At 35.0% G+C, this 15,123-nt stretch overlaps 1 protein-coding gene and 1 long non-coding RNA gene across 3 annotated transcripts in view; both read right to left on the reverse strand.

Moving 5' to 3' along the window:
- Window positions 1–6,160, reverse strand: part of LOC144074201 (uncharacterized) — a 211,616-nt gene extending 205,456 nt beyond the window's left edge. Inside the window, exons 1-2 of the long non-coding RNA XR_013300256.1 lie at window positions 6,027–6,160; window positions 3,140–3,249 (exon numbers count right to left, since the gene is read on the reverse strand). This is a non-coding gene — a long non-coding RNA (uncharacterized LOC144074201). The remainder of the gene's footprint in view (window positions 1–3,139; window positions 3,250–6,026) is intronic.
- An 878-nt stretch (window positions 6,161–7,038) lies between these two features.
- On the reverse strand, window positions 7,039–15,123 carry ndfip2 (Nedd4 family interacting protein 2). Of its 2 annotated transcripts, XM_077615785.1 has the most exons (9): window positions 15,057–15,123; window positions 14,889–14,969; window positions 13,719–13,920; window positions 12,119–12,252; window positions 11,949–12,036; window positions 10,954–11,078; window positions 10,797–10,863; window positions 9,821–9,928; window positions 7,039–9,759 (listed from the first exon to the last, which is right to left on the reverse strand). In XM_077615785.1, exons 2-8 carry the CDS (start codon window positions 14,913–14,915, stop codon window positions 9,825–9,827), a joined length of 747 nt encoding a protein of 248 aa, XP_077471911.1. In that variant the 5' UTR covers window positions 14,916–14,969; window positions 15,057–15,123; the 3' UTR covers window positions 7,039–9,759; window positions 9,821–9,824. The 2 variants fall into 2 exon arrangements, with proteins under 2 accessions (XP_077471911.1, XP_077471903.1); XM_077615777.1 differs by lacking the exon at window positions 15,057–15,123 and having other exon boundaries at window positions 14,889–15,050.

Here is a 15,123-nt window from a genome sequence, read left to right on the forward strand (position 1 = left end):
GATTCAGACCAAATTCAACACACGTTTGTCAGATCCCGTCAGAAATGTTAATCTAGAGTTTCAAGAACATGGCTCTCTTAACAGCAAATATAATCTCAAAAAAATAAAAATAGCAAACCCATTATTTATTGCCGGCTGTCGCGCACTATAAGAAGTTGTAACATCCCCAAATACATCCTCGCTCAAACTGTTACCCATCTTTGACATATATTATGTATGAAACAAATAATTTCGTAAGTAGAGGTGTACTTTATACAGTGGTACCTCGAGATAAGAGCTTAATGCGTTCCGGGACTGAGCTCGTATGTCGAATTACTCCTAACTCAAATCAACTTTTCCCATAGAAATGAACTAAAAACAAATGAATTGGTTGCAACCCTCTGAAAAAAACACCAAAAAAAGGATTTTGGATTGGAAAAACATTTTGATTTGTTCTAATTCGCCATCTATTAACAAAGTAACAAATAACTAGTGGTTTAATTGTACTAAAATGTGTTTAATAGTACTAAAATTAGACGGATTTGATGACGATTCTGCCCAGAGTTTATCATTTTTACCTTATTTTTTAAACAGGTCATTTTATCTGATATTTGTTTTGAAAATTTGTACTTTTTTAGGTCATTTAAACACTTAAAGTACCAAAAAAATGCATTGGACACAAGCACCCATCAGAAAAACCACATATGGCTCGCGAGCCATAGGTTTAGCGCCAGCTCCTTTAATAATTTAAAATGAATGTCTCGTTCTCGGATGAAGGCGTTTAAAGTCAACTGTGACTTGGACGCGTTTGGTTTCTCTTCGTCCGGCATATAAAAAAGGCTAATAAAAGTTGTCTCCTTGAGGCCGCCCGGGGAAGGACATTGGCGGCTTTTGGCAGGGGAGCCCCTCCAAAACAAGAGCGCGGCATCTGCTTTGGCAGATAGCATTCAGCGTTTACTGTTTGGGAGAAAAGCGCCGTGGAAGCGAGCCACAAATGTACACTTTGCCGCCTTGTTGAATGCGACCAACCAGACGGCAAATGCCATCATTTCACGAGGGGGGTGCAGCTTAAAAATAAATTAAAAAAGGACAACAGTGGTCCCTAGTGGTGAGATCGGAAATGGCAAGTCCATTACAAACTGAGGAGAGACAATAAAGGGCATATTTCAATGGTGCTTTTCCATTTTTTTTAGATAGGCTAATCAGAAAAAACATGTTTTAAGTCTGTTGTTATTATTAGACTTTGATAGCTTTGTTTACTTTACATTGCTTGCTGACGCGCTATATTTATATAGTGAAAAGGCTGACATGATTGACATATCATGCTTAAAGTCGACGATGACCTTTTCGTGACCGAGACGATCCGGATTAGAGCTGAACTGGGTAAAACCAGATCGGTTTTACAAAGAACGTACTTAAAAAAATCCTGTACAAATGTTATACTGCGTACAGAATTTAAAATGATCAAAAAAACGTATAAAATACAGGAAAAAATATATAAATTGACAAGTATACTAATAGGACATGCCTATATTTAAGCCCCTCCCTTCACCACTACACACAATCCAAATTATTAATCAATAATTCATAAATAAAATTATCAAGCGATAATTCATAAATCAAATTATCAATCGATAATTCATAAATCAAATTATCGATCGATAATTCATAAATACAAATTACTAATCGATAACTCATAAATACAAATTACTAATCAATAACTCATAAATGCACATTATTAATCAATAACTCATAAATGCACATTATTAATCAATAACTCATAAATGCACATTATTAATCAATAACTCATAAATGCACATTATTAATCAATAATTCATAAATGCACATTATTAATCAATAATTCATAAATGCACATTATTAATCAATAATTCATAAATGCACATTATTAATCAATAATTCATAAATGCAAATTATTAATCAATAATTCATACATGCACATTATTAATCAATAATTCATACATGCACATTATTAATCAATAATTCATACATGCACATTATTAATCAATAATTCATACATGCACATTATTAATAAATAATTCATAAATGCAAATTACTAATCAATAATGCATAAATACAACTATTAATAAATAATGCATAAATAGAAATTTTAATCAATAATTCATAAACAAAAATATTAATAAATAATTCATAAATAATTTTGTACAATAAAAAAACAATTATTAATAAATCTAAATAAAAATCTAGGGTTAGGCCGCACCCTTAAAATTTCCTAAAAATTGTTGAATTTTACAATTTCTCGACTCGAGTATAAGACGACTCCGACAATTTTTCACGTCCATATTCATGGTTTTAATAGGAAGTACAAATGTGTTACTTTGAAGGGAAAATCTTAAGAAAAATTATATTTCTGAGATACTGTATGAATCAAAACCCCATTATTAGGCTCAATAACATATGGAAATATGTCATCCAGTAATGGTTGTTTTCTTACTGCAAAACCGAAAACAACCAACAAATACTAATTTGTCGACATCTACTGGTGAAAACGAGCATAGCAATGCTGTAAATCATTTAAGCCATACTCTTGATTCCTATAATAAAGTTGTTGTGAGGCGTACACAATTTGAAATAATCCAAAAACGTAAAAAATACGGGAAAAAAACTATAAATTGCCAGGTATTATGACAACCCAGCGGGCCGGATTGGACCCCGCTACCGGGCCACTTCCGGCCCGCCGGCCCCATGTTTGACACCCCAATTTAGATCATTTACGGACCATTGTCATCCTTTCGGTTGCGAGCCAAAATCTCAGGTCAACATTTCCTGCCGCGAATTTAAAAGAAGATCTTTATGTTTTTCTTTATGACTTTCTAATAGAAACAATTTTTCGTGTGTCAGCGCTCGTCTTGTCAGAGAAAATGCAAGCATATAAAAGTTAATAACAATGCTGATGCCTGACAGCTATTTTTTATCAAGTCTGCTGACAATATATAGCGTTTTATGTGCTTTTTAATACGATTTTTTTCCCCTCTCGAATCCCCGAGATTTAAAGGTCCCCGCAGGCCAAACAAAAACGGGATAGTTGTTGACGGCGGCGCCAGACTTTTTTTTTGCCGCGCTTACGCACACTCGCGTTTGGATTTTTTTTGAGTGACGGGCGGTGTTAGGGTGGTCTTACCTGTTTTGGGGTCAATGCGGTCAGGCGTAAAAAAAGGGTAAAAAAAAAATCCTCTTCCAAAAATGGAGACTTGATTTGGTGTTTGTTCTCCATCTGAAAAATCGTCAAGTCTGAAAAGGAAGATAGAGATTATTGTTAAAAAAATGGGACATTTTTACAAGGGTTTAGTTGGACGTTTTTTGGACATCTCATCTCATTTTCTGAACCGCTTTATCCTCACTAGGGTCGACGGCCTGACCGTGGAACAAATAACAGAATTTACATGTAAAATGCACGATAAATCCAAGTTGTGAAACAAGAGATTTCCTAAATAAAAATCTAATCTAATCTAATCCTTAATATAATATAATCCTTAATCAAATCCTTAATCAAATCCTTAATCAAATCCTTAATCTAATCCTTAATCTAATCCTTAATCTAATCCTTAATCTAATCCTTAATCTAATCCTTAATCTAATCCTTAATCTAATCCTTAATCTAATCCTTAATCTAATCCTTAATCTAATCCTTAATCTAATCCTTAATCTAATCCTTAATCTAACCCTTAATCTAACCCTTAATCTAACCCTTAATCTAACCCTTAATCTAACCCTTAATCTAACCCTTAATCTAACCCTTAATCTAACCCTTAATCTAACCCTTAATCTAACCCTTAATCTAACCCTTAATCTAATCCTTAATCTAATCCTTAATCTAATCCTTAATCTAATCCTTAACCTAATCCTTAATCTAGTCCTTAATCTAATCTAGTCCTTAATCTAATCTAGTCCTTAATCTAATCTAGTCCTTAATCTAATCTAGTCCTTAATCTAATCTAGTCCTTAATCTAATCTAGTCCTTAATCTAATCTAGTCCTTAATCTAATCTAGTCCTTAATCTAATCTAGTCCTTAATCTAATCTAGTCCTTAATCTAATCTAGTCCTTAATCTAATCTAATCCTTAATCTAATCTAATCCTTAATCTAATCTAATTCAATTCATTTTTTAAAGATGTAATTGGTGACCTTGTAATGAATGAAGGCGATACACGTAAAATACATCTCTGTTTACTCTATCTAAAACTAATAATGTATTAAAATGAATAACAAGCGTGCAAAAACGTTCTTTTTTTCTGGGGTATGTACACTGATTTGTAGATTAAAGGGTTTTGTAACCTGAAAAATTCATACCTAGAGGCTTTTTGTAAGTAGACGTACGACTGTATTCTCTTTTAAATATTGTTAAATATTTTTATTTTCCTCCTACATCCCAAAAACATGCGTGCTAGGCTAATTCCAGGCTAAATTGTCTCTAGCTATTAGTAATTGTTGGTTATTTCTCTCCTCATGCCCTGTGATTGGCTGGCAACCGATACAGGGCTTCTGCCCAGAGTAGCTAGCTGGGTTAGACTCCAGCACCCTCGTGACACTTGCAAGGCTAACCGTTATGGAAAATGAATGACTAAATATGCATAAACATTTTCCTTACCACTTATTTTAACAAAGTTCGCAGGGAGTGCTGAAGCGTATTCAAAAAACTACGGGCAGGAGGCGGGGCACACCCCAAATGGGTCACTGGCCAATCAAGGCACGGCACAATGAGACAAACAACCGGGCTGGCTGGAATGACACATATTGCATCTCGGCGCCCTCAAAGATGGCCATAATTCATCTTTGAGGAAAGTTGTCAAATTATTAATAAGGCCCTTAAGCGAGGGCCCTGAAAGGAGGCCAGCGTCGTGTTCTCGGTTGGTGGAGAGGGAAACAAACTTTTACGCTTGTTTACTGCTAAAATAAAACCAGGTTCACTCCCTCCTCGTATAAACCAGTTGACGGGAATGTAGATCTGGCTCATGAATTCAAATGTCCCCAAGTGTAAACAAGAATAAAACCCATTTTAACTGAATTTGGTCTATTGGACTTCACTTAGCCACAAACTGTACTACTTTTCTGCCTAATAAATCTTGCAAAAATGGCAAAAAAAATCATTTTCTGAACCAATTTATCCTCACTAGGTTCACGGGGGTGCTGGAGTCTACCCTAGCTGACTTCAGGCCAGAGGCAGGGGACACCCAGAATGGAGAGAAAGGACACACAATCATAGCTAGGGGCGATTTAGAGTGTCCAATCATGCATGTTTGTTTTCAATGTGGGATGAAACCGGAGTACCCGGAGAAAACCCACGCAAACATCATACGGGTGTATCAACCTGGATTTGAACCCAGCACCCCAGAGCTGTGAGGCCGAAGCGCTAACCACTTAAACCACCAGGCCGCCCAGTTAAATCCCATTTTGTATTTATTTTTTCCCCAAAATGGCGGCACGTGTGAACGTAGTGGCACAACTTTTCATGTGTTTTGTGTGCAAGTTGTTCGTCAAAACCGGATATTCACGTCAAATTGATCTATTGATTATTTATTTATTATTATAGTGGGACTTAAAGAATTGAATTTTTCAAAATATTGTTGCACTGGGACAGTAGAAATGAAAAAGCTACATTTTCTTAGTTATTAAATGATATTCATCGGACACAAAGACGTGAAGTTGAATGAAACAACTGCAAAAATCGGGAATCGATATTCTTAAATAGCCCGAAGAAGACTTAGCAACATGGTGACGTGAGACGATAGCACCCTCCAGTGGTTTAAAGAGGTTATTACAGCTCGTGCAGACTTTATGTGCAGCTATCGTTTTTTATTTAACATTAAAGCCTCATTTATGGGGTTAAACACGTTAGGAAAATCAAGGGTGGGCTGCAATGTTGATGATCAGAGTTGTAATTATGAAATTATGCATATTTTAGTCATAGGATTGATATTTAGCTGTACTCAGAAGTCCGGTTAGAAAACACAGAATTAAAACATTTGATATTTATAGCGTGAGTGTCTTAAAAATAAAAATAAACATACCATGACTTTAAATCGATCATTTCTTCGGTTCTGGCGTGGACTTTCCGGGCCAAATAAAATCAAAAACTCCATATATTGTTGACTTTTTGCGGAGAGTTGAGCTGTCTTGGCGTTACAAACATGCCACTTGATTGAACAGGTTGGCGTAATCAAACATAATTACCCATACGGCGTGTGCGTGGGGTCATGTGACTAAAAGCTTACGTCTAATTGGTAGATAATGAGTCACGTGAATATTATTGCGACGTCTCATTGGTGTAAAAAGTAGCGTTTACAGCCGGTACTCTTGAACTCAAAAATGAAGTAAAAACTATAATGTCGAATAAAAAGGAAAATTGTAACGAATCGATTAGATTGTTTTCTCCACAAATTTAATAAACTATGACGGGGTAAAAAATAACTACACGAAGAAGTTCGTTTTTCTCAAAAAGTACCGTCGCTTAGTGTATGACGTCACTATCTAAGGGTGGAAAGCCGGCATTATTAATTACTACGTATTTTCATAAAATAATAACTTTTACTTGAAGATTTGTTTTTGCTAAATACTTAAAAGTTAGCTCTAATTCTTTAATGCATAAAAGTGATAAACTATGGCGTGGTAAAACAAAAATACACGAAGTTCGCTTTTCTCACAAAGTACCGTCGCTTAGTGTATGACGTCACTATCTAACGGGGGAAAGCCGGCATGATTAATTACTACGTATGTTCAAAAAATAATAACTTTTTTTTGAACGTTTGTTTTTGCTGAATACTTAAAATTTAGCTCTAATTCTTAATGAATAAAAGTAATAAACTATGGCGTGGTAAAACAAAAATACACGAAGAAGTTCGCTTTTCTCAAAAACTACCGTCGCTTAGTGTATGACGTCACTATCTAACGGTGGAAAGCCGGCATGATTAATTACTACGTATGTTCATAAAATAATAACTTTTACTTGAACATTAATTTTTGATGAATACTTCAAAGTTAGCTCTAATTCTTTAATGCATAAAAAATGAGTACAACAGTCCATACGTTTTGGAATTTTATTGGCATTTTCCAATACATGAATTAATTCCAGTTACAATAAATGACGAGTTACAATTGCCAAAGCAACAACAAAATGACTGCCATTTTATTTCAGTTGTTCTTTGTACTGGTTCATGGCTTTTGTATGTAAATAAACTAAATTGAGCGAAATCCCTGCTAATCGTTCATGCATGAAAAATCAATGCGTCAAATTTGGATATTGCTGAAAAAAAAAGGCTGAGGGCAGAAAAAAAAATGGCGAGAAAGAGTTTGGCAAAATATAAACAGTCACAGTTCAGATGATAAAAGAAAAAAAAAAATCAGTGTGAAAAGTCAAAAGTGCAAAGAAAAAAGCAGACAAAAAAATAACAGCAGTTATACCACACAATTAAGATTTCAAGTTCAAAACCAAAGAAGGCAGTTTTGATTTTTTTTTTGTTTTTTTTAACTGCTTCAACACCACATAAAGTTAAGCAGATTCACAAATTATACTGTACAGAAGTTCAAAGTGCAAATATGAATTGGTATCAGGCTGATATTTACATTGAACTTTTTGGGGTTGGTGTTTACTCTGACGATGACATCCGCGTCTCTGCTTGCTTTATTTATGTTTTTTACATTATTTTTTAAGTACAAACTAGCAATTAAGAGTTTATGTCACTCGGCGTGCTCCCACAAACATTTTTAACGAAAAGGACGGACATTTATCCAGCTAAAAAATGCCTGGCCAATCATATTTGAGTTATATCGCCAAACTGTTGCATCGTTGTAATCCAAAATATTTTTGTAAGTAACATTGCATAGGACTTATAAACATTTTTTTTTGCTTTCTGGTCAACTTTCCGTATTTTCTCGCATATAAGCCTGATTTGAAACTCCAAAAAATGACGACTTGAATCAAGGGTACGGCTTATATGCGCATAAGACTTAAAGCATTGCTATACTCTTTTTCACCAGTAGATGTCAGCACATTAATTATAATTATTTGTTGGTTATTTTCAGTTTTGCAGTAAGAAAACAACCATTACTGGATGAATGAATTCCTTATGATATTGACCCTAATAATGTGCTTTTAAATTAGTTTTTCAGAAATATGATTTTTCTTAAGATTTTCCCTTCAAAGTAACACATTTGTACTCTCTATTATAACCACGAATATGGACATGAAAAATTGTCGGAGTCGTCTTATACTCGAGAAATTGTAAAATTCAACAATTTTTAGGAAATGTTAAGGGTGCGGCTAATACGTGGGGGCGGCTTATATGTGAGTTAATACGATACATTTTTTTATTAAAACCGATCTGGTTTTACCCAATTTTCGGCTGTAATCTCGATCTGATTTAGATTGTTATTCAGAGTATTTATAAATGATTGTTTTTTATTATATATTTTTATGAATTATTTATTAATATTTTTATTTATGATTTATTTATTAATATTTTTGTTTATGAATTATGTATTAATATTTTTGTTTATGAATTATTTATTAATATTTTTATTTATGAATTATGTATTAATATTTGTATTTATGAATTATTTATTAATAATTTTATTCATGAATTATGTATTAATAACTTTATTTATGAATAATTTTATGTATGGTTTTTTTATGAATAATTTTATCTATGAATTATTTATGAATAATTTTATCTATGAATTATTTTTGAATAATTTTATCTATGAATTATTTATGAATAATTTTATCTATGAATTATTTATGAATAATATGTATTACTCTTTTTCACCAGTGGATGTCAGCAAATTAATATTAATTATTTGTTTGTTATTTTCAGTTTTGCAGTAAGAAAACAACCATTACTGAATGAATGAATTCCTTATGATATTGACTCTAATAATGTGCTTTTGATTCATAAAGTATCTCAGAAATATGATTTTTCTTAAATTTTTTCCCTTCAATGTAAGACATTTGTACTCCCTATTAAAACCATGAATATGGAGGTGAAAATTGGGAATCAGGGCGTGGCTTATACGTGAGAAATTGTCAAATTCAACGATTTTAAGGCCATTTTAAGGGATGCGGCTTATACGGGAGGGGCTTATTTGCAAGAAAATACGGTTTTAAGGTCATTTTAAGGGGTGTGGCTTATACGGGAGGGGCTTATATGCAAGAAAATACGGTTATCTCCAGGTTTTTCCCCGCCAAAATAAGAGCACAGCTGAAAATATTTGTTACTAGCCCTATTTTGGTAAACTTGTGATGCATAGGAGCCTGAAATATGTTTTATTTAGTGGCTCAGACGTGCCAAAAAACATTCTTTTGTTCTTCTTAGGTATTAATAATTGAATTATTGCCTAAAAATCCGATTATTGTCATCACGGGATATGTAAGCTGGTCCTATCATGCGCAGTTATGAATTGCCTAGTGTTGATTAAAGTGAAAATGAGTAAAGTTGGAACTAGGATGGATGTAGGCAGCAGAGGGTCAAAGGTCAAAGTGCTTCATTCGGGATGAAGTAAGTAAGACTTGATTTAAAAAAGTTCATTGGCTCACCGGCATGACTTACGGTAAATGGGAAAAAAGAAAAAAATCGATCCGCTATACATTCGACTACACGTTTCTCCTTACGTTTATTTTTTCTCTTTCTTTGCTGCCCTTCTTCCTCTTCGCCGTGGCGATGGTCTGGCAGGTCATTCGAGGGTGGGGGAGGGGTGGTAGATGTTGGACGTGGGAGTGGAACGGAATGGCGACGGAGGGGCGGAGCCCTAAGGGGGAAGAAGCGGGAAATGATTTGGGGAACTTTGAAAGCGACGGATGTTGTTTTACCTTGTTAGTACAGGAAAAGGAGACGCGTTCTGTGCGAGGAGGCCATGTCTTCGGACATGTTGCGGACTTTGAGGTAGTTGACAAAACCTCTGAAGAATAGCAGGAGACCTGCGCAGGAAGAGTGAGTCATTAAAGCCTGACTATGAGCCAAGTAACAAACAAATATGTAAAAAAATCAAAAAATAAATAACATTCTTTGCTACCGATTTTGACCCGAGTCTTTGCCTTCAAATGGGATATTTATATGGAAATGTTACATAGAAATATACCGTATTTTCTCGCATATTAGCTGCCTCCGCGTATAAGCCGTACCCTTAAAATTGCCTTAAAAATTGTTTAATTTTACAATTTCTCGAGTATAAGCCGCCCCCTGGTTCCCAATTTTCAGCTCCATATTCATGGTTTTAATAGGGAGTACAAATGTGTTACTTTAAAGCACAGGTGTCAAAGTGGCGGCCCGGGGGCCAAATCTGGCCCGCCGCATCATTTTGTGCGGCCCGAGAAAGTGAATCATGAGTGCCCACTTTCTGTTTTAGGATCAAATTAAAATGAAGAGTATAGATGTATATTAAATTTCCTGATTTTCCTCCTTTTAAATCAATCATTGTCATTTTTTTAATGCATTTTTTCGGTGTTTTTAGTTCAAAAATCATTTTGTAAAATCTAAAAATATATTTTAAAAAAGGTAAAATAAATAAATTAAATAAAAAAATCTAGTTGCTAAGTTATAGAAATTAATAGAAAAAGTGTCAACGTTTTGTTCAAAAATTACATTGCGTGGAATAACCATATTAATTCGAGTATAACGCGCATCCATAATTTGTGACTAAAAATTGGTATTAGGCTGTTAGAGATGACGACTATTTGTCTAAAAAAATAATAATCGAGCTGCTAAGTTATAGAAATTGATAGAAAAAGTGTCAACTTTTTGTTGGAAAATTACGTTGTGTGGAATAACCAAGTTGGAAGGACATACCAAGCAACAGGAAGATCCACCAAAGCCAGTACTGACCATTGAAGTAGCCAGTGAAGTAGTCGGAGTACTACAAAATAAAATCCACATTCAAAATGGTCATTATTTTTACAAAAGGTGAGATTTTCAGTAACCATTCCGTTTTGTCACGCGCACATACCCGGACAATGAGAATCCACTTGATGAGCGATAGCCCGAAGCCACAAATGGCGCCGTAGCGGCCTGCGATGGTGTTGGTTAAGCAGAAAGATAGACAGAAACCGATCCAGTTAAACAGGAAGGCCACTAGAGGGAGACAAAAACAGGCATTTGTGAGTCAAGCATTTGCTCCCAATTGAATTGAACTCAATGCTTTTACATTGGTACCTCGACATACAAGTGCCCCGACATCCGATCAATTTGAGATACGAGTAAAATTTTGAGCAAATATTTATCTTGAGATATGAGACAAATTTTGATATACAAGCATACAGCGGACATCATGGCCACAGTCTTTACCGTCGCAACTCCCTCATGTAATGTCTCTACACGACCACTGGGCGGAACCTTGCAATTTTCCAGTGTTTTTTTTCCCATTAGTCAGTGCGAATGGCTGAGCTTGTTCGCTAATACGAGAGGAGTATAAACTACCTTCGTAGGCAAGTGGTCGTGCGTTCTATAAAACTTATTCTTGAGTGTGTCTGCATCGTAATCCAAGTTCATTTCAATTTGTTTATGTTATGTTACGAGCGCGTTGCCGTGCAAAAAGTCTCCCCCGCGAAATCCGTCTAATTTAAGTACTATTAAACACATTTTAGTACTATTAAACCACTAGTTATTTGTTAATAGATGTCGAATTAGAACAAATCAAAATGTTTTTCCAATCCAATAACCTGTTTTTGGTGTTTTTTCAGAGGGTTGGAACAAATTAATTTGTTTTTAGTTCATTCCTATGGGAAACGTTCGTTTGAGTTACGAGTAAATCGACATACGAGCTCAGTCCCGGAACGCATTAAGCTCGTATCTCAAGGTACCACTGTATTGTCATTATACAACTGTAATGAGATTTAAAGCTTTCAACACGTGGACAAATAACAACAACAAACAGACAAATAATCAATAAACAAGTAGTCAACATAATGTCATTGGCAAGGTGTTTTAAAGTGCTTTACTTACTGAAAAAAGCCAACATGAAGATTCCGTCGTTCCCCACTCGCAGTTGGTCGGCGTCGCTAAAATCGTCTCGGGGAAGAAATTCCTCGTCCTGACGGGAACGCATTCACAAACGAAGGAGTGGTGATTCTGGTGGGAATATCAACCCATAGAAAAACGGGGCGGCCACGTACCCTTGTAACGATCTCCGCGGCCGAAGCGGCCATGGCGGCGGCTTTGGCTTTTTCCGCTTCGTCGTAGGTGGGCAACGATGTGGCCACGCTGTACGGCGGCGGCACCGGGAAGTCGCTTTGGAAACTGCTCTCCGCTGTCAATGCCATCAAAAATAATACATTAATAATAATAATAATAATGCACATTTAATGAATCGTATATCTTAAAATTTATTTCATATATAAGGCGCACCGGATTCATTATAAAGCAAAGTACCATATTTTCTTGCGTATAAGCCACACCCTTAAAATGGTTGAATTTTATAATTTCTCGCGTATAAGCCGCCCCCTGATTGAGAACTTTCATCTCCATATTCATGGTTTTAATAGGGAGAACAAATGTTACTTTGAAGGGAAAAATCTTAAGAAAATCGCATTATGTAAACTAGTGTCAAAGTGGCGGCCCGGGGGCCAAATCTGGCCCACCGCATAATTTTGTGTGGCCCGGGAAAGTAAATGATGAGTGCTGACTTTCTGTTTTAGGATCAAATTAAAATGAAGAGTATAAATGTATATTAAATGTCCTGATTTTCCCTTTTAAATCAATAATTGTCATTATTTAATCAATTTTTTCTGTGATTTTATTTAAAAAATAATTTTGTAAAATCTAAAAATACATTTTAAAAAAGCTAAAATAAACATTGTTTTAGATCTATAAAAAAACGAATATTCAGGGCTTTTAATCCATTAAAGAAATCTAAATATTATATCTAAAATGGTCCGATCTATTTTACATTTCCTGATTTTCCCCCTTTTAAATCAATAATTGACATTTTTTAATCCATTTTTTTCTGTTTTTAGTTCAAAAATCATTTTGTAAAATCTCAAAATATATTTTAAAAAGCTAAAATAAACATTGTTTTAGATCTATAAAAAACTGAATATTCAGGGCTTTTAATCCAGTTCTTTTAAACCATTTATTAAAAAAAATCTAAATATTATTTCTAAAATGGTCCGGCCCACATAAAATAGAGTTTCTGTGTTTTTCGTTCAAAAATCATTTTGTAAAATCTAAAAATACATTTAAAAAAGCTAAAATAAACATTGTTTTAGATCTATAAAAAAACTGAATATTCAGGGCTTTTAATCAATTTATTTCAAAAAATCTAAATATTATATCTAAAATGGTCCGGCCCACGTGAAATCAAGTTGACGTTAACGCGGCCTGCGAACCAACCCAAGTCTGACACCCATGCACTAGATGGAGCTGTAGTAGTAGTAATAATAGTAGTACGTAGTTAGCAATTGTGTTGTCCATCAACCAGAGGGAGCCGTGCTAAATGAAATTTCATACAATGATGAACCAATATTGATCCATATATAAGGCACATGGTATTATAAAGTGCCCTGCCATCTTTTAGTTGCGCCTTATAGTGCAGATAATACAGCACTTAGAACAGTACAGTCGTAATAAAATTATTTTTGGCTTCATTTTTACTTAAAACATGCCTAAATCAACTTTTTTTTTCGTTATTATTGTTTATTACTATTATTGAATGGTTTAAGTCATCGCAAAAAAAGTGCTGATCATTAATTTCAGCATGATTTTTTGAATACCAACCAGCTGCGGTTGCCCCCAGGTCGATGGAGGCGTAAGGGGGCGGAGCCGCCTCCGCGCCCGCGGGTTCTACCGCCGCATCTGGGACGGGAATCACGCCGCTCGGTGACCGGCTTTGGTCCAACGACGTTCCGGGCTGGGCGTCGGCGGACGGCTGCCGGTCCTCCCCGCCGGAGGCTTCGGAGGGGTCGTCCTCATTGTGCAGCTGAAAAAGAAAACACCAATGGCGGCCATGTTTATTTTCTTTTTTCAGTTCATATGGTTCCTGTGAAAAAAAAATTACCTTTGTACTGGTACTTTTTTTATTACAAGACCATATTTTTATAAATTTCAAGTGTAAATGTCTGGATAAGCAATTTCTACATTTAAAAAAAAAAAATCAACACAACTATGATAGGGCCATATCTGAACTAAATCAATTATGTATATTATAACTATTTTATAGCGAATATCCATTACGGGGTGAACGTGAGTGCACATAGTGTATTCCCAATGTCGTTAAATATACCTTCTGGGAAATGTAATACCTATAATGACTTATCAGTCAATTTAAAACCTTAATTACATGGATTTTATTTCAGTTTAAGACCTTAATTACATGGATTTTAATTTAATCCGCGTAGATTCTGAATGTCCCGTTTGACGTGTGATACTTAACTTTTTAAAGGTCACTATTCGTGACATATATGCGCATAATTTCTCTTTTTCATTAGGGTTTTACATACATTTTTTTAAATGTTATAGGTGAAATAGTCTAAAAAAGGGAAGTTTCACAACCCTTTTTGACAGACTGGAAAAAAATCAACGCACGTCGCCATAAAACCTTACATTTTTATCTCTGTCTGTCTATATTACGAATATAATGTCATTCACATCAGTTTTATCAACATAAGGTAAATATACGACACACATTTTTATGTGGCTCCATACTGCTGTTGTTTACATAACCCGTGTGCTAATGTTAGCATAGCATAGCATACACGGAAGTAGTCACCTTCCCGTTTTCCATTAATATGCGGGATATAAATCGAGAAATATTTTCGAACGGGGTCAAAACTGAGCGAACAAAGTAAATATTGAAATATAACACGCTTTAATTTAAAGGTAAAAATCGTAGTATTCGTTCGGCCCGTTTTATAGGCCAAACATCGCCACTGAAGCCTTAACACTTACCACTTGGTATCGACTGGTTGGGTCCATCCCGAAGTGATTAAACTGGCTTGTGAGCCAGCCAATAACCCACGATAATCTTCCCTGCGTACAAAAATTTATATATTTTAATATATTTCAGCACAAAACCAGCAGTAAAATACAGCGACGTAAGAAATGGCTGCAGCTCACCAAACACTAGTTTCGTTGTTGATAATGACGTAATGACGTTCCGCTTTGTCAAACCCGTCTCAACGTT

This window comes from Stigmatopora argus, chromosome 1, assembly GCF_051989625.1.
Source record: "Stigmatopora argus isolate UIUO_Sarg chromosome 1, RoL_Sarg_1.0, whole genome shotgun sequence".
NCBI classification, from domain to species: Eukaryota; Metazoa; Chordata; class Actinopteri; order Syngnathiformes; family Syngnathidae; genus Stigmatopora; species Stigmatopora argus.